Source organism: Podarcis pityusensis, assembly GCF_964106645.2.
Source record: "Podarcis pityusensis genome assembly, chromosome: 8".
Taxonomy (NCBI): Eukaryota; Metazoa; Chordata; class Lepidosauria; order Squamata; family Lacertidae; genus Podarcis; species Podarcis pityusensis.
In genome coordinates, this window is record NC_138033.1 from 2,397,376 (window position 1) to 2,424,757 (window position 27,382).

General features: G+C 48.3%; 2 protein-coding genes and 1 long non-coding RNA gene across 3 annotated transcripts in view; 2 read left to right on the plus strand and 1 right to left on the minus strand.

The window, feature by feature from the left end:
• LOC308484473 (transmembrane protein 229B-like) overlaps nt 1–7,501 on the plus strand; it is a 26,892-nt gene extending 19,391 nt beyond the window's left edge. The window contains exon 2 of the mRNA XM_081019464.1: nt 6,057–7,501. Within this exon, the coding sequence (XP_080875590.1) occupies nt 6,057–6,555 (499 nt within the window). The 3' untranslated portion in view covers nt 6,556–7,501. The remainder of the gene's footprint in view (nt 1–6,056) is intronic.
• Nucleotides 7,502–11,523: 4,022 nt separating this feature from the next.
• On the minus strand, nt 11,524–24,740 carry LOC308484332 (mRNA decay activator protein ZFP36L1-like). The gene is made up of 2 exons (XM_081019185.1): nt 24,642–24,740; nt 11,524–15,453 (listed from the first exon to the last, which is right to left on the minus strand). Exons 1-2 carry the CDS (start codon nt 24,693–24,695, stop codon nt 14,572–14,574), a joined length of 936 nt encoding a protein of 311 aa, XP_080875311.1. The 5' UTR covers nt 24,696–24,740; the 3' UTR covers nt 11,524–14,571.
• Nucleotides 18,281–23,545, plus strand: LOC308484585. The gene is made up of 2 exons (XR_013990013.1): nt 18,281–19,286; nt 21,415–23,545. It is a non-coding gene; the product is annotated as an uncharacterized lncRNA (long non-coding RNA).
• Nucleotides 24,741–27,382: the final 2,642 nt, after the last annotated feature.

The window sequence follows — 27,382 nt, forward strand, 5'->3', positions numbered from 1 at the left end:
TGGGAGAGGAAGGGTTAAACAGAGCAACCCCTCTCACCCGACCCAAGTCTATGGATAATAATAATAATAATAATAATAATAATAATAATAATTTATTTATTCCCCGCCCATCTGGCTGGGTTCCCCAGCCACTCTGGGCAGCTTCCAACAAAATATTAAAATACAGTAATGCATCAAACATTAAAAGCTTCCCTAAACAGGGCTGCCTTCAGATGTCTTCTAAATGTCTGGTAGTTGTTCTTCTCTTTGACATCTGGTGGGAGGGTGTTCCACAGGGCGGGTGCCACTACCAAGAAGGCCCTCTGCCTGTAATCTCACTTCTTGCAGGGAAGGAACCGCCAGAAGGCCCTTGGCGCTGGACCTCAATGGCCGGGCTAAACGATGGGGGTGGAGACGCTCTTTCAGGTATACTGGGCTGAGGCCATTTAGGATCCCCTTAAGCAGGGCTGGAAGGCCCTGGACTATCCATGGACAAAGAAAGGGGGCTCTGGGAAGTGGGGGGAGACGCTCACACCTACCCAAGAGCTCCATTGGTGGAAGGATCGTGTTATAAGAAAAAACTTTGCCATTATCTCTTATGGGTTGTCCAAAAGAGCCCATATAGAGTCCTTAAGTAGGTCCCCCATCTGTAGGAAAAAATAGCAGAGGCCCCCCAGAGAATATTGTTCCCCCCATAAGGGAATAAGGGCAGATTTTCGTTTATTACGCCCTCCTCACTGAGGCTTCAATCAGATATCACCCTTCTGAGATACATAATTCCTTGGGATTCCTTCCACTGTCTAATTTCCAAGCAGGGATGAATATTTCAGGCTTAGGCAGCCAATGTTCCGGCCATCCAGGAAGACCTGGAACCCGACTTGGCTTTCCTCCCCTGAGTTTTAAGTTTGCTAACATGTTTACACAGAGGCACCCAAAGGAGTGGAGCAAAAAAATTGCAAAACACGTCTAATTATCCCCCTAATTATCAGCAGGTGCCTTTGAAATGGTGTGGAAAGCAAAGCCTCCGTGGGAGGAATTGCCACACCCACAAATCGGGGCGTGGAACGGGAACTTCTCGCCTCACTGCTCCAACCACTAGGCATCATTCCCTTCCGGACCTGGGAAGAGGTCCCTGGAGTTCTCTGCCTCTGAGAAGACCCTGTTTCCCTTCAAGACCGCTGTGGTCCATTTAGAAATATATGAAAACATAGAAATATAGGCAGCAAAGGAAGAGCGGTGGGGGAAACCAGTGATTTTGGGGTAAGTAGCTCGCTTTTGGACTGTTTGCATGGGAGATGGCAGAAAGTGCAGCAGGGTCTGAAACTGACCGATTGATTCCTGTACCGCTTGATATATTAAAAGCATCCCTAAGTGGTGTATAGGGAACGGAAGCAAGCGACAGGCAGCTTGCACAAAATATTGCAAAGATACGCTGTCACAGATAAAAATGTAATGTTCGTGCAAAGTTAATAATAATATATAAATCAATATCCATTCATTTTCCTTCTGACCCAGCCTCCCTCTCAGCCTCCAAATTCTCTCATCATCATCATAGTCTCTAAACACTGTTCCTGCTGGCTGGTGGGGCTGATGGGACCAAACCCTGAACTCATAGAATCGTAGAATTGTCACAAGGGACCCTCAGGGATCATCCAGCCCAACCCACTGGAGTGCAAGGCAAAAGAATCCCTGGCAGATGGCCAGCCAACCTCTGTTTAAAAACCTCTACATGCCTTTGTGTGAATATTGTTCATGAAGAACAGGAAGAGGCGTATTTTATTTTATTTTTAAGTGCATTTTAGGTAACGCCATGTGGTCTGGTAACTTGAATTGCTACTCCAGCCAAATGAATGCCGTTGGCAGCAGGTTTAAGAGCAAACAAATGAGAAATTGCCCATACATTGAATGCTCAGCCTTAAGATGCAATGATAGTCAGAGTTTCTGATGCTTTTAAAAGAGGATTGGACAAAGTCACGGAGGAGAGAGAGAAATATATATCCCATGATGGCTAGTGAACAGATAGGTCAGAGTGGAGCCTCCATGCTCGGAGGGAGTCTATCTGTGAATGCCCATTCCTGGCGGATGGGAATGGAAAGGATTATTTCCTGCTTATGGGCTTTCCTTAAACCACTGAGCCTCTTGGGCTTGCTGATCGGAAGGTCGGCGGTTCGAATCCCCGCGACGGGGTGAGCTCCCGTTGCTTGGTCCCAGCTCCTGCCAACCTAGCAGTTCAAAAGCACACCAGTGCAAGTAGATAAATAGGTACCACTCCAGCGGGAAGGTAAATGGAGTTTCCATTCGCTCTGGTTTCCATCACAGTGTCCTGTTGCTCCAGAAGCAGTTTAGTCCTGCTGGCCACATGACCTGGAAAAACTGTCTGTGGACAAACGCCGGCTCCCTTGGCCTGAAAGCGAGATGAGCGCCGCAACCCCAGAGTCTCCTTTGACTGGACTTAACCGTCCAGTTGTCCCTTTACCTTTTTGTGTGTAGCCACAGCTGGAAACAGAGTCCTGGGCCGTGATCTGAGCGAGCTCCCTACACGTTCTTCTGAACTGCAGCTGGTGGCAAATCTTGGGGAACCTGTCTGAGGCAGTAGCACCTAGACTGGGTGAGGCAACAGAGTTGTCAGAGCAGTCTAATGGGTGAGGCGACTGTGCAAGCTGGGCAGGATCCAGGAGGAACCCACAGCTTTCGTGTTTCATTAATGGCAAAAGAGCGTGCTTCTAGCCCTCAAAGTTGCAACAATCAAGTTGCAAAACACGGCAATGTGCAGAGCAGAGAGTGAGCGGGGCTTTTTAAAAAATATTATTATTATATATATATATATATATATATATATATATATATGTATTATTTTTTAGGTAAAGGTAAAGGGACCCCTGACCATTAGGTCCAGTCGTGACCGACTCTGGGGTTGCAGCGCTCATCTCACTTTATTGGCCGAGGGAGCCGGCGTACAGCTTCCGGGTCATGTGGCCAGCATGACGAAGCCGCTTCTGGCGAACCAGAGCAGCGCACGGAAACACCGTTTACCTTCCTGCCGGAGTGGTACCTATTTATCTACTTGCACTTTGACGGGGACTGAGCAACGGGAGCTCACCCTGTCGCAGGGATTCGAACCGCCGACCTTCTGATCGGCAAGCCCTAGGCTCTGTGGTTTAGACCACAGCACCACCCGCGTCCCTATATTATTTTTTACCAACCACCAAAACACAAACAGTGAAGCCCCCCAGGCGGCTGATACATTGGGTATACAATATTCAATAATATATGGTACATATTCAATAATATTCAATAATAACATATTCAAATTAACCATATGTACACTTCTATATACCTTAACACTCCTCCTTCCACAAGGTTTATTTAACTTTTAACATTTTAATTGCCCCAAATTGTTGGAACCTACTCAAATAATTCAATATCTTTCGAACCAATCCTCCTCTTTCTCACTGACCTTAAACCCTTTCATTCTATGTATCTTCACAGTTAGGTATTCTAAAATTATAATATTATTCAGTTTTTCCTTCCACTGGTTCACCTCTAACTCTTCTGCATTTTTCCAATTACTCGCTATAACATGTCTGGCTGCAATTACCCTCAATTTTACCTATTTGCATTCCTCTTTTGTTTTTAACTTGATACTACTCAGGGTAACAAGAACCATCAATTTAGTTATTTCCACGTTCCTTCCCACAATTCCTGATATGTGAGCGGGGCTTTATATGCCCCACCGTAGCTCTTCTCCATCTTTCCAGATGTTCTGGACTACAACTTCCATCAGCCTGAGCCAGCAGGGGCTGATGGGAATTGTAGTCCTCAAACCCTGCTTGCAGGTTTTGTAGCCAAGAAGCTAGCCAGCCACTGTGCCAAATAGTTCGGCCTGATCCAGCAAATTCCTATGTCCTTCTGGAACCTCCAGGTCCAGAGGCAGTCTATCTAGACCCCCAGGTTATTTGGGGTATTCAGCCACTGTCAGAATTGAGCCATTGGCCCCACCTAGCAGGACTGCTCTTACGTTCTTAGATCTGTGCATTCTGTTGGCTCATATATTGTAAATTTAAGGAGTGCTTGTATATCCACCTGCCTGCTTTTTTAATATACAGTGGTACTTTAGTTCTTAAACTTCCCGTATTTTTCTGTGTATAAGACTAGGTTTTTCCCCTAAAAAATAATGTCAAAAATTAGGGGGCGTCTTATACACGAATATATATCCCCCCCCCCATTTTCTTAAATCTGAGTCCCCCAAAATAGGGGGCGTCTTATACATGGGGGCGACCAATAGACAGAAAAATATGGTAATCTGTTCCGCAAGTCCATTCCAAAACCAAAGTGTTCCAAAACCAAGGCACACTTTCCCATGGGAAGTAATGCAAAATGGATTAATCCATTCCAGACTTTTAAAAACAACCCCTAAAACAGAAAATTAACATGAATTTTACTATCTCCCGAGACCATTGATCCATAAAATGGAAGCAATAATCAATGTACTGTACTATAAAATAAATAAGACAGTATTGTAGATGATAAAAATAAAAATAATTATTTTTTTTCTTACCCGCACTGATAATAGTCATTGTTTGGATGGGGGGCTTTTATCCATTTCCACAGTCACACAGTCAATCAGTCAGTAGCTGAACTGGGTTCCACACAGTCACAAAAACAAATTAACCGAAAAAGCCTCAGAAACAAAAATGCAAAATAAAAAGCAAAAAGAAAAGCGCCAAACTTAATCTGTTCCGGAAGTCCGTTTGACTTCTGAAACGTTCGAAAACCAAGGCGCAGCTTCTGATTGGTGCAGACACCCCAGAAACAATAACCGACAGCCGCATCGGATGTTCGGCTTCCGAAAAACATTCCAAAACCGGAACACCTACTTCCGGGTGTTCCGAGTTTAAGAACCAAGGCGTTTGAGAACCAAGGTACCACTGTACTGAACTCATGGCTATAACTTATTCCCTTAAATAATTTTTCTAAGCCCCCTGGCACCTTAGCAAGCACTGTCAGAACGTCTGAGGGCTTAACTCTGGCTCAGACGACCATCACTTGGAGATAGTCATACCTCAGGATGAATACGCTTCAGCTGAAATATTTTTGGGTTGCACTGCGCGGCGACCCAGAAGTAATGGAGCACGTTACTTCTGGGTTTCGCCGCTCGCACATGTCCAGACGCTCAAAATGATGTCACGCGCATGCGCGGAAACGGCAAAATGCGACCCGCGCACGCCCAGACGCGCAGTCGCGTCTTACGTTTGCTTCAGGATGCGAATGGGGCCCCGGAATGGATCCCGTTCGCATCCAGAGGTACCACTGTATTTTAAAGTGCAGGGGACCTGCTAGGAAGCCAATCGTGACTAAATTTCAGGAGCAGCTTCCTGATGGAAGCAATAGTTATTTAGCCGAGGAACAGACTCCGTCGGAAAGCGGTGGACCCCCCTTTACTGGAGGTCGTTGGGCGGCTTCCTGTCTGCGCTTCTTCTGCGTTGATCCCTGTGTTGCAGGTTGGGGTTGGTCTAGATGGCCCCTGGAGGTCCCCTCCCAATTCTTTTCCTTTTTTTATTCAAAGTTATAACAAGACATATTATCCAAAAACATATCCTTATTCCCCCCCCATTTTTCCTCCCTCCCCCCCCCCCACAAAACCCACCCACCCCCCGACTTCCCTCAGTTCCAGTCTTTGGTTCCTCTGCTGTTTTCTGCATGTTACAAAGTTGTATAGATCCTCAAAGTGTTTAGCTGATTATCAGTAAAAAAAATTGTGAATGTTTATTCAAAACCTGCCAAGGAGTCCAGTTCGCTTTGTTGGTCTTCAGATACTTTGTGAAAGGTTCCCATTCATCCTTAAAGTCACAGTTATCCTTGTCCCGTAATTTATGTGTCAATTTTGCCAGTTCTGCGTAGTCCATCAATTTTTCTTGCCATGATTCTTTAGTTGGGGTTTCTTCAGTCTTCCATCCTTGTGCTACCAGAACTCTCGCGGCCGTTGTCGCATACATGAAAATGTTTTTCAACTTTTTTGGCAATTCTTCATTTCCACCACCCTCTGCCTGACGAGCCCCATCTCTTCCTGCGCGCAGGTCGCGGCGAGCCATGGGGCCAGCCCCCGAGCCCCTGAACCCGTTGTGCCGTGCGTACCTCTACGCCTTCCACGGCTACCTCTTGGAAATCCTGTTCACGGCCGTCATCTCGGGCGAGGACTGGGCCTTCGGCGGGGCCACCACCTTTCTGTCTTTCTTCGCCTATGGGACCTGTGGCCTGGCGCTGGAGCGCATCTACCTCTGGCTGCGCAACGACTGCTGCCTCCTGACTCGCTGCCTCCTCTACAGCCTCTGCATCTACCTGTGGCAGTTCACGACGGGCTATGCCCTCCGCTGTTTTGGCGCCTGCCCCTGGGACTTCAGCGAGTTCCACTACAGCTTCCTGGGGATCGTGGCCCTAGAGCACAGCCTCATCTGGTTCGTGGGATCGCTCCTGCTGGAGAAGTGGGTCCTCGCCAACGTGTTGCGGCTCCGTCTGGACGAGCCCTGGAAAGCCAAACCTCGTCCCATGCCCAAATTTGCGCTGAAGGACGACTGACTATCGGCTGGTTTTAAGGAGGAGTATAAAAGAGCGAGGGTCTGGGTGGTGGGACTCCATCCTCCTCCTCCTCTTCCACTTGGACCTATAATGCTCTTTTAAATCCATCTAACAGATGGAGGTTGAATCCTGACAAGAGAGAAGTAGTGTTTTGGGGGAGACAGGAGGCGGGCGGGTGTGGAGGACTCCCTGGTCCTGAATGGGGCAACTGTGCCCCTGAAGGACCAGGTGCGCAGTCAATTTGGACTCACAGCTGTCCATGGAGGTGCAGGTTAATTCTGTGTCCAGGGCAGCTGTCTATCAGCTCCATCTGCTATGCAGGATGAGACCCTCCCTGCCCACGGACTGTCTGGCCAGAGTGGTGCATGCTCTGGTTATCTCCCGCTTGGGCTACTGCAATGCGTGGGGCTTCCTTAGAAGGTGACCCTGAAACTACAACTAATCCAGAATGTGGCAGCTGGACTGGTGACTGGGAGCGGCCGCCGAGACCATATAACACCGGTCTTGAAAGACCTACATTGGCTCCCAGGACGTTTCTGAGCACAATTCAAAGTGTTGGTGCTGACCTTGAAAGCCCTAAATGGCCTTGGTCCAGTATACCTGAAGGAGCATCTCCACCCCCATCGTTCTACCCGGACACTGAGGTCCAGCTCCGAGGGCCTTCTGGCAGTTCCCTCCCTGCAAGAAGCCAAGTTACAGGGAACCAGGCAGAGGGCCTTCTCGGTAGTGGCACCCACCCTGTGGAACACCTTCCTACCAGATGTCAAAGGAAAAAACAACTACCAGACTTTTAGAAGACATCTGAAGGCAGCCCTATTTAGGGAAGCTTTTAATGTTTGATGTATTACGGTATTTTAATATTTTGTTGGAAGCCGCCCAGAGTGGCTGGGGAAGCCCAGCCAGATGGGTGGGGTATAAATAATAAATTATTATTATATTATTATTATCTAGGTTGGTGGCTATCACTGTTTCCTGTGGCAGTGAGTTCCACAGGAACTACGCGCTGCATCTGGTTGGCCGCTGTGAGGATGCTGGACTAAATGGGCCAATCCAGGAGCCTCTTCTTAGAACCGTAGAGTTGGATGGGACCATGAGGGTCATCTAGACAAACACCTGGCAAGGCAGCAGTCTTTCACCCAACGTGGGCTCAAACCCACAACCCCGGGACTAAATGTCTCATGGGCAACTGACCAAGTTCTTATGCTCTTAACTCTCACCGAAGGAGCGATGAAAAGGATTCACGGGGCGATCTGAACCATGTCTACTCAGAAGTCAGCCCTGTCAATTTCACTCACAGGTAAGTAGGTTCAGGATTGCAGATGATGTGTGAAAGGAACGTTTTTTTAATGTGCTGGGAAACTTCACTGAACTCCTTGCGAGTAAGAAGAAGGATCCGGGCCATGGGAAAGAACACTGCTGGATTATATAGCAGCGTATCAAATGTGGACACACTGTTTAAATTCCATTTACAACTAACTAACTAACTGCATCAATTCTTCGGTGATCAGCCTTCTTTGTGGTCCAGCTCTCACTTCCATACATCACTACTGGGAAAACCATAGCTTAATCTTGGGAGAAAAGTGATGGCAAACCTAGACAGCATCTTCAAAAGCAGAGATGTCACCTTGCCAACAAAGGTTCGTATAGTTCAAGCTATGGTTTTCCCAGTCGATTAGTCACGTCCGCCTCTTTGTGACCCCCTGGACCAGAGCACGCCAGGCACTCCTGTCTTCCACTGCCTCCTGCAGTTTGGTCAAACTCATGCCGGTAGCTTCGAGAACACTGTCCCACCATCTCGTCCTCTGTCGTCCCCTTCTCCTTGTGCCCTCCATCTTTCCCAACATCAGGGTCTTTTCCAGGGAGTCTTCTCTTCTCATGAGGTGGCCAAAGTCTTGGAGCCTCAGCTTCAGGATCTGTCCTTCCAGTGAGCACTCAGGGCTGATTTCCTTCAGAATGGAGAGGTTTGATCTTCTTGCAGTCCATGGGACTCTCAAGAGTCTCCTCCAGCACCAGAATTCAAAAGCATCCATTCTTTGGTGATCAGCCTTCTTTATGGTCCAGCTCTCACTTCCATACATCACTACTGGGAAAACCAGAGCTTTTACTATACGGACCTTTGTTGGCAAGGTGATGTCTCTACTTTTTAAGATGCTGTCTAGGTTTGTCATTGCTTTTCTCCCAAGAAGCAGGTGTCTTTTAATTTCACAGCTGCTGTCACCATCTGCAGTGATCATGGAGCCCAATAAAGTAAAATCTCTCACTGCCTCCATTTCTTCCCCTTCTATTTGCCAGAGGTGATGGGAACAGTGGCCACGATCTTCGTTTTTTTGATGTTGAGCTTCAGAAGCGTGTAGTCTTGCAAATTAAAAGCCTGACAAATGCATGCCAATGGCCAGGGTGAGACCAGGATTTGCTATTCTGCACAGGAAAATTATGGATGTACACTAGCCCCAAAGGCTATGCTGTGTCTCCTCCTTTGGAGACAGCACTGCTTCTGGAAACCAGTTTCTGGGAACCACAGCAAGCCTTGCGTTCGAATCTCGCTTGCAGGATTCCCATTGGCAGCTGTGAGAATGCTGGTCTGATCCAGCACTTTCTTCTTACCGTCTTACTACCAGGGCTGTCCTACCCTTTACCCCGCCAGCCTCAGCGGTCCCCTGTTGCCCCTGATAGCGCTGCAAAACAAAGCTCCTTTTCCAGGATGGTTGAAGCCCTGCACAGAAGCACCCCTCTTAGCACTGCAACATTTTGTTGCAGCAAGAGCTGCAACAAGAGTTCCTGAACACATACCATCGCAAGCCTGAGTTCAAGGCTTGCAGCTCAGATGCAACCCCCCTGCCTGCTTTTGGTGTGTAAAGAAGCTCAAGAGGAAAAATATCATAATACCTGCTGTCAGGCTGATGTTAGCTTCAGAGTCATGGCCCTTTAAAGCAGCCCTAAAGCCCAATTCTGGGCACTGCAGGGTGTTTCTAAAAAGGGTTTCTGGGAATTGTAGTTCTGAGAGGGGTGAACTACAGCGCCCATAGTTCTGTGATGAGGAGAAGGCACCCTGAATGTCATTTAATAATAATATTAATAAATTAAGAATAATAATAATAATAATAATAATAATAATAATAATAATAAAATTATACCCCGCCCTTCCCAGTTAAAAAACCGGGCTCAGGGCGGCTAACAACAAATTTAAAACACTTAATTGTAAAAACAGCATAAAATACAGTATAAAAACATGAATAACAATAAAATTCAAAATTCAGAAATCAATTAGATAATCCCCAGGTCTAGCTGGCCGAATTGGTCCTACTTGGGCCAGGAAGGAGGCCAGGGGAGAATTATCTGTGGGGTCTCAGAGCGGGTGATCTTCATAAAAGGGGAGGGGGAGGGAAGAGAAGGGAAATAAAAGATCAGGCTGAATTCAAATTAAAGGCCAGGCGGAATAGCTCTGTCTTACAGGTCCGATGGAAGGAGGTTAAATCCTGCAGGGCCCTAGTCTCCTGGGACAGAGCATTCCACCAGGTTGGAGCCATCACTGAGAAGGCCCTGGCCCTGGTGGAGGATAGTCTGACTTCTTTAGGGCCCGGGACCTCTAAACTATGGTTGTTCATAAGATGATGTTGAGTTTCAGACCATATTTTGCGCTCTCCTAGAAATGAGCAAACCAGGGATATTTGAGGGAGCAGGCTAGCAGGCGGGGCCCATGACTTACATCATAGGAGCCTACACAACACAAAACACAGTTGCTGTACCTAGGTTTTATTTCATTTGTTTTTTATCTCATATTTTGGAAATTCACACCCAGTTTTTCCCCCCTTTAAATTTTTTGGGGGTCCCCAAGAGAGTGCGGCCCTAAACTAGAGCTTATTTAGCTTATACAGTGGTACCTCGGGTTAAGTACTTAATTTGTTCCGGAGGTCTGTTCTTAACCTGAAACTGTTCTTAACCTGAAGCACCACTTTAGCTAATGGGGCCTCTCACTGCCACGCGATTTCTGTTCTCATCCTGAAGCACAGTTCTTAAGCCGAGGTACTATTTCTGGGTTAGCGGAGTCTGTAACCTGAAGCATCTGTAACCTGAAGAGTCTGTAACCCGAGGTACCACTGTATGTAAATCCGGCACTGAACAGTCCTCACCCAAAGAGATCTCTTAGTAGTGTTTTCTTTTTCATCCCTGGGATAGCAGTGAGCCCGGGCGATTCAGCCCTGCTTACGGGGATCAGTAGTCTAGGGTGAGGGTGTTTTAGGGCGGGTCGATCTGTTGAACCCCTCCTCTCCCAGGCTGCCTGTGGGGCTTTTGTGATCTGGGGCCATTCCCGTAAGGCTGTGCACTTCTGTGGGGGCAGAAAGGCGAGCCGGGTGTGTGTGCGGGGGGGTTGAGAATCTCTGGGCATCCCGACATCACAGGGGACGGCGATTCTTCCTTTAAAAATAAAATAAAACAAGCACGCCTTTTGTTCTCGCAAGAAAGGGGGAGGCAGGGCAGGAAGATGGATCGCTGGGAAAACTCGCTGCAAAGCCCGGAACATCTGTTATGGATTCAAAGAAGCAGCCGGCAAGGCCTGGAGAAAACGCACAAAAAGATTTTACAGTGTGGCTGGAGGCAAAAAAAGAAAGGGATATTTTTGGGGAGGGTTGCACAAATTCACCGCAAGTGAGATCCTTGCCTTGCAAGAGACCTGACCCTCGCAGGCTTGGATTTGATCGAAGAATGTTGATACTTCTTAATTCATTACCATATACATTTATATCCTGCCTTTAAGCTTAGCCCAGACTCAAGGCGGCTTTGCAAATGAAGACCCGAAGATGCAGCTAAAAAAAGAAGAAAAGCTAAAAACATAGAAAATATTTTATCCATGTAAGTGGAGCTCAAAGTTCACCCACATTTACCTTCAAGTCTGCCAGAGCACCCTAGTAGGTTCTAGCAGGTTCAGAGTGAGGTTTTTATTTTTAAAAATATATCAAGACGAGAGAGTTTAAAATAAGACAGACTTTATTACGACAGGATCAAACCGGAAATGCAGATGCATCCATTTTAAAAGTCGTTCTGATTAACACAGAAACCCGTTAACGAAAGGGAGACAACTCTATAAATAAAAAGACACAAACAAGCAATAAGTTAATACTGAATATTCCCCCGACACACACCAAATTAAGGCAGACGTTGGCTTTTTCAATTTTTAAAGTTAGCAGATAAACTAAGAACCTTTTATGCACTTCTATAAAAAGGAGAAAAAAATAATATTTGGTTCCAAATATCAGAAATAACTTTCATATATTTTTTAAAAAAGGATGCAATAAATAGCTTACAATATATTAAGGATTCAGGGTGGAGTTTTGCCAATTCCGAGGTTCTCTATCCCAGATTTCCACTCCCTGGAGACAGTTTATCTCCTGATATGCTTTCTCCATACACAGAACTTGTGTAGGTAGGAACCGCCCGCAATCTCAGGCGACACAATGTGTTCCTGTGCTCCACACATCAAACATTCCTTGGAAGAATGAACTGCAAAACCAGCACGAGATTAAGGATTGTTTTCCGATGCACAAAAATATTAGCTCGGTTATGAGAGGTGCAATTCGCCCACCAAGCTCCTGAAAAAATTATGAAAACCCTCCCTCACACACAAATAGATATTGAAAGGGAATTCGAGAACGGAAACCCCTCCATGCAACATAATCCGAACCTGCAAAATTCCCCCCTTATATTTTAAAGGAAAAAAAGAAGTCGTCGTCGTCCCTGTGGGGGAAATACCACACTTTCTTCAAAAAAACTGAAGAGAATATCTTTTTTAAAACACACACACACACAAACTTGGGGGCTAATCCTGTCCCCACTACAGAAGCATTATTGTGAAGGGCACAGGTGGTCTGGCTCTTTAAGAAGACAGGCTGTGCAATAAGGGGATGAGCGAATTAATGCAGGAGACAGACAACGACCCCCCGTCTCTCCCCCCCCCCCTCAATCTTGGAGACTTGAAGGCAGTTTCAAAAGACGGATCTCAACCCACTTTGCCAGGGAAAACGAGGTTTTAGCAGGGCTCTGCCGTTTGCACCGGGGGCGGTGGCGTAAAGGGGAACCCTCTCAGGATGCAAGGATGCAGACACTGTTTTCTAGATTTTTTTTATCAGGTAACGCTCAAGAGACCCAGGCATGAGCCCAAAAAAACAGTGTTGTGTTGACATACTTGTGCGAACAAGAGTTTCCAAACAAGCCACACGCTTGCCCTGGAAAGAAGAATGCGAAGGGCTGCTGTTTCCGTTGCAAAAACCAGAGGGCCAGCCCAAGACGCAATCTGGGGTCCCTGCAGATGTTTGGGACAGCATCTCCCATCAGACCCTGCAAGGGCTGATGGGAAAATCCCAGTTGCAGTTGGCACAGTGCAGCGGCCTCCATCCTTGGACCCAACTCATCTTCCCAACCTGCTCTGCAAAAATGAATAAATTAAGAAGCACTTGGGTGTTTGGCCTGAGAAAATGCGAAACCCGCCGTTAATACAATCTCTTCTCCACACCCACCCGCCCTTCTCCCTCACCCAGCCATTCAGAAACACCCAACATTCTTTCCTCTAAGCGCCCAAATTTGTGGGAAGAGTTCCGATTCGAATGCGTCGCCGCTCCCTTAAAAATTAAAAAATGCTTTTGGCCTGTGGTCAGTTTTCGAGGTTTTCTCCCACCCCCTCAGTAAAGAGAGAGAGAGAGAGAGAGAGAGAGAGAGAGAGAGAGAGAGAGAGAAATATCTTGGCAGGCGAGTATTTGTCAGTTTAAGTTTTTCGTTCTGTCAGTTTCGTCCTCCCGCTTTCCTGCCCGTAGTCAGAAAGTTCTTGGCTTTCCCTTTTCCCATGCTGCCAGATTCTCAGCTGAAACAACACAGTAAAGGAAAGCCCTTGCTTAAGGCTTTTTTGGGGGGAGGGGGGTGGAGCAACCACCAAAATTAAGGTTTTCCATATTGCAACTTCAAAAAGACAAAAAGCACGAGTAGCTGCAGATTCATCGGCCCCTTCTCGCATGGAGACAGGAGCCAACATTCAGGGTCGTATCCAATGCTAGCGCTACGCAGAGGAGACCCACTGGAGATAAGGAACACGGCCGACTTATGTCCCTGAATGCTAGTGGGTCTACTCTGTGTAGGATTTGGTTGAATACATCACAATGGTATCGAAATAAAGTTCTGCAAATCTTTTGGAGTCAGAGACAGAACCCCATAATTCACGGGTCACAATATATTTTTTTTGCCAAGGCCCTAAGCTAGATTTCCCCAACTTGGTGCCCACGCCAGAGGTTTTGGACTACAATTCCCAGCCATGTGCAGTGATGACTACGGATAATGGGAGTCGTAGTCCAACATATGAGCACCAAGTTGGGGGAGGAGACCCTGAGAAAATGTGAGTAGCCTGGCAGAAAACAACATCCTCCTGGATGCCACAAAAAATCTCGCCACGTTCCATGGAGTCGGCTTTGCTCCAGACTTCCCACATGTCCCTGGCTACTCTCTGTGAAACTATCGCAGCAAGCAGGACGTCGCCTGTTCTCGTGGTTCCACTTCCTTCTCACTCCGCATATAATTTCCTCGATCCCTCCCTCAAGCAGAGAAAACCAGCAGTAGCACAGAAGTTGTTCATCTCAGTCCATTGCTTGAGAAACGTCAGTTTTTTTATCAAACAAACAAAAAAAAAATCATCGACAGCATAAAAAAAGAGTCTTCCCAAACAACTCAGGATATCTAGAGAAAGCAGACCATTTTTAAGAGCGCTGGAAGTGGTCTGAGAAAGACACACCTCTCGCCCCCCAAGAGCATACAAAAACACACATTGTTGCCCCTGGATAAACAGGTCGATGAGGTTTTTGAATCGCTGCGGGAACCTAGCGAACCTCTTTAAGCAGAGGCGGAAAGTCAGGTGGGCGTCCACACACAAAGAGCAGGGGTTCCTAGTGGCCTCCAGCTCTCTCGGGTGCAGACAAGGGAAATCTCGCATCTTTCTCTCCATGCCTCAGTTTCTCCTCCCAACCTCGAAACGCCCCTTCAGTCGTCGGAGACAGAGATCTGGCTGAAGATGGGCAGCCGGCGGCCCAGCGGGCCCAGCCCCGGGGATTCTGACCCACTGCTGCCCCCCGAACTCCTGGAGTCTTCCTGGTCAGAGAGGGAGTCAGCGGAAAGGCTCTTCTGTAGCGTCAGTAGGGCTGGGAAGGCGAATGGGCAGGGCAGGGACCCCCGAGCGGCTCCGGCGGCGGCATGGAGGGGGCAGGCGAGAGTCGGCTGGATCAGGGCGTCGCGAGGGAAGGAGGTCTCCGGAAGGCGGGGGCCCGCAGGCAAGGGATCAGCGGCGGGGCAGTGGCGAGCCGGCAAGGGTGCCCGCGGGGGCGGCACGCGGCGCTCCTCTGCGTTGTGGATGAAGTGGCAGCGTGCGCCGTAAGGGCAGATGCCCGAGGTGTGGAAGGTGCGGCAAGGCTCCGTCTTGTACTTGGGGTGGCGGCTGAGCCCCCGCAGCTCAGCCGCGCCATGGGCAAACTGGCACTTGGCCCCGTACTTGCAGACGCCGCTCTCCTCAAAGGTGCGACACAGCTCCGTCTTGTAGCGGGACGAGGGCGGCTTGGCGTCGCCGCGGCAGCAGCCCTCGATCAGGCTGGTGGAACGGTCCGCCCGGAAGGGGATGCGCTGGAGGGAGGTGGGCGGCAGCTCAGAGTCCCGGCCCCACGGCTGCTGGAGGGGCCACGCTGGGTCGCTCGGACCGGCCACCGCCGCGTGGGGATTGACGGCGTCGGCTGGGTGCGCCGCACAGCCGGTTCCTTCGAAGCCGGAAGCCGAGAGGGCGACAGGGCAGGCGGAGAAGGTGCGCTGGAAGCGGAGGAAACGCCTGGCATCCGGGCTGTTGTCGTCCTCGTTCAGGTTCAGGCTCAGGAACGTCTACGAAAGAGGGGAAGGGAGGAATATTATGAGAATTGAGAATTGGACTTCCAATTTACCGCGGAGCTGAATGCAAGCGGGATTCAGCCCTCCGGGGAGAATCTGGCTTTTCGGGGGGAAACGGGGGCTTTGCAAGGGCGCCGCAAGCCCCCAAAAGCCTCAGGAGGAAGATCCTGAGGACAGGATCCCCTCAAGCCATAGAGCGGTCTCAACACTGCCAGAAAAAGCTCCTTTGAGAATTGAATATATCAGTCGCCGTTTTGGTTTTTTTGGCCACAGGCAACTCAAAGCGATGTACAGAAAAATGGAAAACACAAACAACCGTATTTCTCGCTCCATAAGATGCACTTTTTTCCTCCTAAAAAGTAAGGGGAAATGTCTGTGCGTCTTATGGAGTGAATGTGTGGTCCCTGGAGCCGAATTGCCCAGGGGCAAAAAGCAGATCGTGCTTTTTTTTTTCTTTTTTCTTTTGAAAGAGGGAAGGGGGTGTTGAAACGAAGCCGCTGATTGTTTGCCAATCGGGGAGAGAGATAAGGGATGCTACAGATAAAGGAGGCTGCCTGGGAAGGGGGAGGTAAAGACAGCAAACTTGCAAAGGGGGGGAAACAGGAAGACTAAAGCAATAAGGAGAGAAATTAGAAGAAAAGGAGGAGCAAAAAACTGCTCCAGCTAAGGAAAAGACATTAAGGCAAACAAGAGGGAAAGGAGTGTTGAAAGGAAGCAGCTGATTGGTGGGATTGGAAGAGAGATAAGGGACGCTAGGGATAAAGGAGGCTGCCTGGGAGGTGGGAGGTAAAAGCCCATGGATCCTCAGGATTTTTACATTGGGTCACCCCAAATTCACCATCAGATCACATAGCATGTCCATGGCTACAGCCTGCACCCCCAAAATCACGAACCCACTGTTTCGTGGGGCCGCAATGGCGCAAAAACGTGGTTACAAAGCACGGATCTACATGGATCCTCAGGATTTTTGCATTCGTCTATCCCAAACCCACCGTCAAATCACATGTCTGTGGCCACAGCATGAACCACAAAAATCATACATCCACTTTTTACATCCATCCAATATTTTTTTTCTTGTTTTCCTCCTCTAAAAACTAGGTGTGTCTTATGGTCAGGTGCATCTTATGGAGCGAAAAATACAGTACATTAAAGCCAGGGGAGAGAGAGAGAGAATATTAGAATTGTAGAGTTGGGAGGGACCTCAACGGTCATCTAGTCCAACCCCCTGCAATGCAGGAATCAAGACATGCCACTCGCTCTAAAAGGCCATAGATGGGAAAAGCCACAGGCCTGGTTAAAAAGGAAGGTTTTCACCTGGCAGCTGAAGATAACTAATGAAGGCATCAGGCTAGACTCCCTGGGGAGAGCTAAACCTGAATCAACGAAGTAATGCAGCAGCAAAAAAGGCGAATGCTATTCTGGGCTGCATCAACAGAAGTCCAGATCGAGGGACGCAATAATCCCGCTCTATTCTGCCTTGGTCAGAACACACCTTTAGTCCTGTGTCCAGTTCTGGGCTCCGGAATTTAAGAAGGATGTTGACAAGCTGGAAGGCGTGCAAAGGAGGGTGACCAAGATGACCAGGGGTCTGTAAACCAAGCCTTATGAGGAATGGTTGAAGGAGCTGGGTAGGATAATAAATAAATAATAATAATAATAATATATTTATTTATTTATTTATTATAATTTATTATTTTTTATACCCCGCCCATCTGGCTGGGTTTCCCAAGCCACTCTGCATGGCTCCCAACCAAATATTAAAAACACAATACATGGCAGAACCTGCCAAGGAAAAGAAAGAATTTATTTATGTACGCTGCAACAGCAGCAAGCGTCTTGATAGCACAAGGATGGAAGAATGAGGAAATCCCGACAAAAGAACAGTGGCAAGAGAAATTGTTGAATTATGCAGAACTGGCCCAATTGACATACAAATTGCGAGACGAGGACAACTGTGACTTCAAGGAGGAACGGGGACTTTTTACAAACTATCTAAAAAGACAACAAAATGAACTGGACTCCCTGGCAGGTTTTGAATAAACATACACAAATTTAATGGTTGATAATATGATGGATAGATACCGTATTTTTCGCTCTATTGGAGGCACCGGACCATAGGAGGGGGAGAACAGGAAAAACATAACAGGTCGGGTTTGGAGGCTGCTATCCACAAGCCTTGGGAGCCGGGCGGGAACTCCCGCCCGGCTCCCAAGGCTTGCGGATACCTGCCCGAAGCCCGGGGCGCGCAACGCAGCACGCCCCAGGCTTCGGGCTGCTATCCGCAAGCCTTCGGAGTGCTCCGAAGGCTTGCAGATAGCTTCCTGAAGCCTGCATTCGCTCCATAGGACGCACACACATTTCCCTTTCATTTTTGGAGGGGGAAAGGTGCGTCCTATAGAGCGAAAAATACGGTATGTACAATTTATAATATGCAGAGAAAATATGTGAAGAGAAATCAGGGAGAGGAGCTGAGGGAGGTCCTTGGTCGGGGGGGAAGGGGGCGAAAGTGGGGGGAAATAATGTATGTGATTATATGGTTTGATAATTTGTTCTGTGGAAATTGATCAATAAAAAATATTAAAAATAAAAAAACACAATACAGCATTAAAAATTAAAAACTTCCCTAAACAGGGCTGCCTTCAGATGTGTTTTAAAAGTAAAATAGTTGCTTATTGCCTTGACATCTGAAGGGAGGGTGTTCCACAAAGCAGGTGCCACCACCGAGAAGGCCCTCTGCCTGGTTCCCTGTAACTTTGCTTCTCGCAAGGAGGGAACCGCCAGAAGGCCCTCGGCGCTGGACCTCAGTGTCTGGGCAGAACGGACAGTGTCCGGGATGGAGATGCTCCTTCAGGTATACTGGGCCGAGGCCATTTAGGGTTTTAAAGGTCAGCACCAACACTTTGAATTGTGCTCAGAAATGTACTGATTACCCTGGAAAAGAGGAGACTGAGAGGAGATATGATGGCCATCTTCCAATATAAAAAGGGCTGTCATGTGATAGATGGAGCAAGCTTGTTTTCTCCCACTCTGGAGGGTAGGACTCGAACCCATGGCTTCAAGTTACAAGAAAGGAGAATCCGACTAAACACTCGGAAAAACTTTCTGACAGTAAGAGCTGTGGAACAGTCTCCCTCGTGAGGTTGTGGACTCTCCTTCCTTGGAGGTTTTTAAGCAGAGGTTGGGCAGCCATCTGTCATGGATGCTTCAGCTGAGATTCCTGCATTACAGCGGGTTGGACTAGATGTCCCTTGGGGTCCCTTCCAACCCCACATTTCTACGATTCCATAATTCCACGCAAGGCCCTGATGCAACTACAACTTCCACACTTCTCCGCAGGCAAATAGTTCTCCCGTTCTCAACGCTTGACCTCCAGGGACCAGGGCTGCTCTCTCGCGCCAAGTGACGCCGAGGAGGAAGCGATTTGCCGACCGACCCGTCCTCCCCGTGGGCTAATTGTTTTGAGCTGCGCAATCCGGCGACGTCTAAGCCAAGGCCAGCCGCTCTGAGCCCTCCCTGGGCATCCCCCGCGAGGTGCAAGCTTGTGGCTGCACTCTCCCTCTGCAAATCCCTCGGACGGAGGCAGCTCGTCCCAGAGGAAGCTATTAACTAAATGGATCTCCATCTGGTCGCTGGGCGGATGACACCTGCCTGGCCCAACGCGTCAGGATGGCATCCATGGAAGGAGCCTTGAAATCAAGGGTGAGGAATGCGAGACCCTCCAAATATTGACGGACTTCAGCTCCCATCGTTCACGGCAACCAGTGTGGCCAAGGGGCAGCAGAGGCATTTTAATGTTTTGCTCCCTGGCAGTGTTTGAAATACCCCAGGTACAGGTCTAATTATTATTATTATTATTATTATTATTATTATTATTTATTTATACTCCGCCCATCTGGCTGGGTTTTCCCAGCCACTCTGGGCGGCCTCCAACCAAATATTAAAAGCAATACATCGTCAGACATTAAAAACTTCCCTAAACAGGGCCGCCTTCAGTTGTCTTTTAAAAGTAAAATAGTTGTTTATTGGCTTGACATCTGGTGGGAGGGCGTTCCACAGGGCGGGCGCCACCACCGAGAAGGCCCTCTGGAACTACTGGTCTTCTGGCAGTTCCCTCCCTGCAAGAAGCGAAGTTACAGGGAGCCAGGCAGAGGGCCTTCTCGGTAGTGGCCCCCTCCCTTCAGAAGTCAAGGAGATAAAGAACTGCACTTTTAGAAGGCATCTGAAGGCAGTCCTGTATCGGGAGGTTTTTAACACTTGGTTTTTTTATGTTTTTAGAAATGCTGTAAGCCGCCCAGAGTGTCTGGGTTAACCAGCCAGATGGGCAGGGTATAAATAATAAACTTATTATTATTATTAATTATAATTATAATTATAATTATTATTCTTATTCTTATTATTATTATTATTATTACAGTGGTCCTCAAGTTAACGGGACGCAGGTGGCGCTGTGGGTTAAACCACAGAGCCTAGGACTTGCCAATCAGAAGGTCGGTGGTTCGAATCCCCGCGACGGGATGAGCTCCCCTTGCTCGTTCCCTCCTCCTGCCAACCTAGCAGTTCGAAAGCACGTCCAAGTGCAAGTAGATAAATAGGTACCACTTCAGCAAGACGGTAAACGGCGTTTCCGCGCGCTGCTCTGGTTCGCCAGAAGCGGCTTAGTCATGCTGGGCACATGACCCAGAAGCTGTACACCGGATCCCTCGGCCAGTAAAGCGAGATGAGCGCCGCAACCCCAGAGTCGTCCACGACTGGACCTAACAGTTAGGGGTCCCTTTACATTTACCTTCTTGACTCAGCACATGGTTATACTATGGAACTCCCTGCCACAGGGAAATGGGACGGTCACCAAACTGGATGGCTCTAGAAGAGGATTAGAGGAGGAGAGGGCTGTTGATGGCAGCTAGCCAGAATGGCTATGCGCTGTGTCGGCATTTGAAGGCAGTAATGCGTCTGGCTACCAGCTGCTGAAAGCTGCAAGAGGGGAGAGTTGCTCTTGCACTCAGGTCCTCTTGCGGGTTTCCCATAGTGGGCATCTGGTTGGCCACTGTGAGAACAGGAGGCTGGACTAGACGGGCCATTGGCTTGATCTTCTGATGTCCTTATGCAACCTCCAGGTGCAGAGGCAGTCTATCCAGATTCCTATAGTTCCCCTAGGAAACTGAGAACAGGGTGCTGGACTAGACTTCCTGGTCCTGAATGGGGCAACTGTGCCCCCAAAGGACCAGGTGCGCAGCCTGGGAGTCATTCTGGACTCACAGCTGTCCATGGAGATGCAGGTCCATTCTGTGTCCAGGGCAGCTGTTTACCAGCTCCATCTGGTACGCAGGATGAGACCCTATCTGCCCGTGGACTGTCTGGCCAGAGTGGTGCATGCTCTGGTTATCTCCCGCTTGGACCACTGCAATGCGCTCTATGTGGGGCTACCTTTGAAGGTGACCTGGAAACTGCAATTAATCCAGAATGCGGCAGCTAGACTGGTGACTGGGAGCAGCCGCTGGGACCCCATAACACCGGTCTCGAAAGACCTACATTGGCTCCCAGGACGTTTCCGGGCACAGTTCAAAGTGTTGGTGCTGACCTTTCAAGCTCTAAACAGCCTTGGTCCTGTATACCTGAAGGAGCGTCTCCACCCCCATCGTTCTGCCCGGACACTGAGGTCCAGCTCTGAGGGCCTTCTGGTGGTTCCCTCATTGCGAGAAGCAAAGCTACAGGGAACTAAGCAGAGGGCCTTCTCGGTGGTGGCACCCGCCCTGTGGAACGCCCTCCCACCAGATGCCAAAGAGAACAACAACTACCAGACTTTTAGACAACATCTGAAGGCAGCCCTGTTTATGGAAGTTTTTAACGTTTAATGCATTACTGTATTTTAATATTGTGTTGGAAGCCGCCCAGAGTGGCTGGGGAAGCCCAGCCAGATGGGTGGGGTATAAATAATAAATTATTATTATTATTTAGATGGGCTGTTGCCGTGATCCAGCAGAGCTCTCCTTTGGGATCTCTCTCTCAGCATGGACGAAACCCAGCTCCTTACTCTTTTTGCACCTTATTGGGGGCGAGCGCCCGTGCGGCGTGTGAAACGCTTCGGCCCACGACGCAGACATCGCCCTGCTCTGTCCAGCAGGTACCAGCCACCACCGCAAGTACCTCCAGATGCCCCTAAGATGCAAATCCTAGTCTGAATAGTGGCTTTTATCCCACAACTGAGGACCATATGCTACAGGTCAATACTCGGGGTTGCCAGGGAAACAGACAGGGCAGCGGGAACAAAAGTCTCACCACAATGGCTCCCTAGAGTCACCGCCAATTGTGATGGAAATTTCCACACTCCGAATACCATCACATGCAAACACCTCCAGCCCAACCTGCACCCCAACCCTCGAGGCCAAACCACAAACCCTTCCTTTCTATGTTGCTAATATTTCCTGTACGTTAAGAACTCTCGATTAGGCACAAGATAAATGGTGTGTTTGGGGGTTGTTGTTTTTTTACTTCGCTTCTCTCTCTCTCTCATTGCAACGCAGACATTGTTTTGTATACAACATTAGCAGCAATGCCCTGACCGACTGAAGCACAAATGTCAACTTTTCCCGTTTTTTATGTGAAATTCCATCATTCCAAATAGGATTGCTCGCAAGAAAAGGGAAAAGTTGACAGCTTTGAACCAAACACTTCCAAACTTGCAGCCAGGAGTTCTAACCCGGCAGACCCCAACATTTTACAGTTGCAGGGCCCATGTTGAATGCGTATTTGGGGACCAATCTCTCAGTCTTTTACCATATACAGTGGTACCTCGGGTTACAGACGCTTCAGGTTACATACACTTCAGGTTACAGACTCTGCTAACCCAGAAATAGTACCTCGGGTTAAAAACTTTGCTTCAGGATGAGAACAGAAATTGCGCGGCGGCAGCGGGAGGCCCCATTAGCTAAAGTGCTTCAGGTTAAGAACAGTTTCAGGTTAAGAACGGACCTCCGGAACAAATTAAGTACTTAACCCGAGGTACCACTGTATTTGCATGGTGGTAGGGCTGCTGGAGAATTGCACCATGGATCAGGCCGTGATCCAGGAAGAGGTCCCGACCCACCAGTTGCAGACCATTGTCCAATACTTGCAAGCACCCATAACCTCTTTATTTCTGCAAGCAGATCAAAGACTAAGTGGGGCATTGATGTCCCAAAGGGTCTCCAATTCTGGCAGGCTCAGAGGGGCTCTTACACCTTTACTTAGAAGCTGCCCTTCAGGGAAACTGTTAACTAACTTGGTAGACCTTGCTAGGTTCTTATTTTCTCCTAAACACACAAAATTATACAGGCAGCTGCGTTCAATATTTGGTTCTAAGCAGGAAACAAGATTGATGTTGAACCCCTGAGGGTTCCCCATCTCTACCTTACAAACAACCCTGTAAGGTAGGCCAGCACGATTACCCGATGGGCAAGAACCAGGAGGGGGAATCTCTGTGTCCAAGGCCTTCCAGCATGTTCACAGCAGATGCTACACGCAAACAGGGAACCTCTCTAGATATCTAACTGTGCACCCTGACCTGGGACTAAGCACCACACAACACAGCAGGATGCTGCCCCAGTTCACATGCGGTCAGGCACCATAGCCAACGGCTTCCGGGGTATGAAATCCAGGCACAGCATGACGTCCACAACACCCCCTGGTGCATCTCCATTTTGCAGGCAATGTGCAGAATCTCTCCCTCCCTTTCACAGGGCAAAGTCTCCTTCACCTTTGCAGGAAGGAAGCATCATCTAAAAGCAGACCTCGATTCGAATTCAGGGCCCCAGCAGAATAGAGACATACCACCTGGGGCTCAGCCAAGGCTCAAATTATGGGGACGTAGGGAGCCCTTGCCCAAACTCAAAAACTCCCCATTTAACACCCAGACACTGCTTTATACACATCCCATAACTTCTTTAAAGCAAGGCCCCTCTGCCACCCTCCCTCCGTGGTGGAAATCCCAGAGATCTGGTCCCAGGTTCATCGACTATTGGACTTTGAAATGCTGGGATCAAGTTCATACATTTTGCTGAATTATTTGACTCTTTTCATCAAGAGTCTGAATAAATTATTTATTACTGTATATGAGTTTTATCACATTATTATCTTCTTCAGTGGGGCGTGCAAACTGCTATTCTGAATAATGTTTTTTATTATAGGGTAAGAGGGTACATGGGATGAGTTTATGGAACCCAAGCAGGCAGTGGCCCCAAAAAGTTTGGGAACAAAAAAACACACAAATCAGACTGCAACACGCGTCAGCTTTCTGAACAGCTGGGCAGGCTCGTCCAAAGAAAAACATTTTTAGCATGCACCCCAAAAAAATAGAGGACAGCGAAGGCATCTGCTTTATATCAAGAGGCAGGGAGTTCCAAAGGGGACCTTGCAAATGGGATGCTTAAAGAGGAGAGAGAGAATGCGAGGCAGGAGGAGAAGAGGGTTTGATGAAGAACAACAGGTGGACTGAAAAGAACTGCTGCAAAAAATCCACTCAGTATAAAGGCCCAAAGCAATGGGTCAGTTTTTTCAGTGGCGCCTGCCCCCTGCAAGAAGGAAGCCTCTCCAGAGGAGAGCGGATTGCTTCTACATACATAACAGATCGTGATGGGATCCAGTGATCCAGAAAGGTCGCTCCATGCACCAAGCAAGCAGCTCAGGAGAAAGCAGAAGACTTTTTGGGTATCCTTGCATTCTTAGACAATGCTGAGTAATGTCTGGACCTGCTGATCTGGCCCAGTAACTTCCTAATTGGGGATTTTATTTTATTTTAATTTTTGCAAGCGAAGTTACAGCTGGGGAGGGAAAGAGTTTGCTGCAGTTTCCTTAAAACACTTTGATAGCTTGCATAAAAATAGGGGCAGAGTCCTTCAGCAAACAAAACAAAACAAAACAAAACAAAACAAACAAAACAAAACAAAACAAAACAAAACAAAACAAAACAAAACAAAACAAAACACTGTTTTAAATGAGTTTTCAGAGTACTCCCTGCCTTCTCCTGCCACCCCTATTTTTTAACTACCAAGGTTTCTGGCAGCTAAAAAAAGGGCAGTGAGTTTGCAGAGGCTTAAGCAACACGAGGAAGTTGCAAGGCTAAAAATAAACCGCCAGAAAAGCGCTTTTCCTGAACTTCTGGGAAAGTCCAGCAGTTAAGAACAGCATCCTACAAGCACACACCTTACCTTGCAGAGAGCATCATCCAGCTCCTGGAAAGGACTCAGGAAATACGAGGGCATCTTCTCCTCGTGGAAGCGTCTGGCTCTTAAAAAATCGCCCACCCTCGTCCCCGCCAGGGAGAACCGATTAAAACCCAGAAAGCCCTGAAGCGGCTCTTTTAAAAGCCTCCTGCCTCCCATCTCAGATTTGGGGGGGAGCCACGCCTCCTGGTCCAGAGTGGGCGGGGCATAGGCGGGGCGGGGGAGTCCCGGGCAAGGAGGGGGCTAACAATCTGGTGGGATGGAGGGATGGAAAGGGAGGGGGCGAGAAAAGGAACAGGATGGAGAGGAAGGAATGAATACCTGTGGAAGGTCTTTTTGCGCAAGAGCAGCAAAGCACCTGGGCTCCTTAACTGGAGCTGTGCTTTTCAACGAAAGGAAGAGGTGCAGGCTTCTGAGCTATGCAGAACTCTTAGTGCTGCAGAAATGAGTCGTCTTCTTCTTCTTCTGCGATCCCTCATAGCCAAGTAAGATTGTCTTCCATAAACACGGTTTTAAAAGTAAGTCCGTAAGGGACTGTGGAGGCCAATTCTGGATCCAGACATCCTTCCACAGTGGGGACATTGGTTTCCAGACGGGAGTTGATCACGGTGTGGATTTGCCAAGCGTGCCTTCCTCTTAGCACGTTTCTCCCTTACGTCCTGAGTTCAAGTGTCTTCAAAGCCCAGGACACCTTTGGTCAAGGCTGTTCTCCAACTGGAGCGCTCGCAGGCCAGTGTTTCCCAATTGTCAGTGTTTATACTACATTTTTTTAAACATTTGCCTTGAGACAGTCTTTCAACCTCTTTAAACCAGCATTAGGCTTCCATTTTTAAGTTCAGAATAGAGTATAGTGGTACCTTGGGTCACATACGCTTCAGGTTATATACGCTTCAGGTTACAGACTCCGCTAACCCAGAAATAGTACCTCGGGTTAAGAACTTTGCTTCAGGATGAGAACAGAAATTGTGCTCCAGCGGCATGGCAGCAGCAGGAAGCCCCATTAGCTAAAGTGGTGCTTCAGGTTAAGAACAGTTTCAGGTTAAGAACGGATCTCTGGAACGAAATAAGTTCTTAACCTGAGGTACCACTGTAGTTGCTTTGGAAGACGATCATCAGGCATCCGCACAACATGACCAGTCCAGCAAAGTTGATGTTGAAGAATCATTGCTTCAACACTGGTGATCTTTGCTTCTTCCAGTACACTGGTATTAGTTCTCCTGTCTTCCCAAGTGATGTGTTAAATTTTTCAGAGACCTCGTTGATGGAATCTTTTGAGGAGTTGGAGATGGCGTTTATAAGTGGTCCATGTTTCACAAGCATATAGTAAGGTTGGTGGTACAATAGCTTTGTAAGCAAGCATTTTGGTTTCCCTGCAAATGTCCCGGTCCTCAAACACTCTGCACTTCAGTCGGGAGAAAGCTGCACTCGCAGAGCTCAGGCGATGCTGAATTTCGGCATCCATCAATGCTGGCCCTAGAACCCTTGTGAGCGAAGCAGAAATGGGTAGCTCACCTGCAGCTGAGCAGAGAGCGGGGTGGGCAGCAGCTAATCTAACCAACTAACGGGTTTTCACAATTCTTTATGTGATGTTTTATCTCTTTGCATAGCCAGTCTGGTGCAGCAGTTAGAGTGTCGTACTTAGGCCTGGGTTCGATTCCCCTGTACTCAGCTCATCACTGGGCGAGACTTTGGGCCAGTCATGGCCTCTCAGCCTAACCTACCTCACAGGGCTGTTGTTTTGGCAATTAAGTGTGGCGGGGGAGAATGATGCCCTCCACATTGCGCTTCTGGGAGAAGAAGTATACCTGAAGGAGCGTCTCCACCCCCATCTTTTAGCCCGGACACTGAGGTCCAGCTCCGAGGGCCTTCTGGCGGTTCCCTCCCTGCGAGAAGCCAAGTTACAGGGAACCAGGCACAGGGCCTTCTCGGTGGTGGCACCTGCCCTGTGGAACACCCTCCCACCAAATGTCAAGGAAAGAAACAATTATCTGACTTTTAGAAGACATCTGAAGGCAGCCCTGTGTAGGGAAGTTTTTAAGGTTTGATATTTTATCGTGTTTTTAATATTCTGTTGGGAGCTGCCCAGAGTAGCTGGGGAAACCCAGTCAGATGGGCGGGGTATAAATTTATTATTATTATTATTATTAGTAGTAGTAGTAGTAGTAGTAGTAGTAAATGCAATCAGTGCAATCCATCAATAAAGGGACCCCTGACCATTAGGTCCAGTCATGTCCGACTCTGGGGTTGCGGTGCTCATCTTGCTTTACTGGCCAAGGGAGCCGGCGTACAGCTTCCAGGTCATGTGGCCAGCATGACTAAGCCACTTCTGGTGAACCAAAGCAGCATACGGAAACGCTGTTTACCTTCCAGCCGGAGTGGTACCTATTTATCTACTTGCACTTTGATGTGCTTTCAATAACCAATGAATAAACCTTGAGGACAGATTGCAGAAATCACCTACAGTAGAAAGAACTGTGGTTGCTGGTTTTACCCTAGCTCTGTACTCTGGATTCATACTGGCCAATGCCCCACCTAGTCCAGCATCCTGTTTTTATGGAGGCTGACAGGATGCCCCAAAGAGAAATCTGCAAGCAAGACTCTCCCCATAAGAGCCCTCGCCCCTCTTGCAGATTCCAACAACTGGAATTCAAAAGCATTACTGCTTCCGATCGCAGCCTGGTATCCATCCATAGCCCTCTCCTCCTCCATGAATTTGTCCAACCCTA

Excerpts from the sequence above, each read along its gene's own strand:
- LOC308484332 (XM_081019185.1), bottom strand. The coding sequence starts at position 24,695 with ATGCCCTCGTATTTCCTGAGTCCTTTCCAGGAGCTGGATGATGCTCTC. Across the intron at positions 15,454-24,641 it reads TGGATGATGCTCTCTGCAAG|ACGTTCCTGAGCCTGAACCT; the intron begins GTAAGGTGTGTG and ends CCTCTTTCGTAG.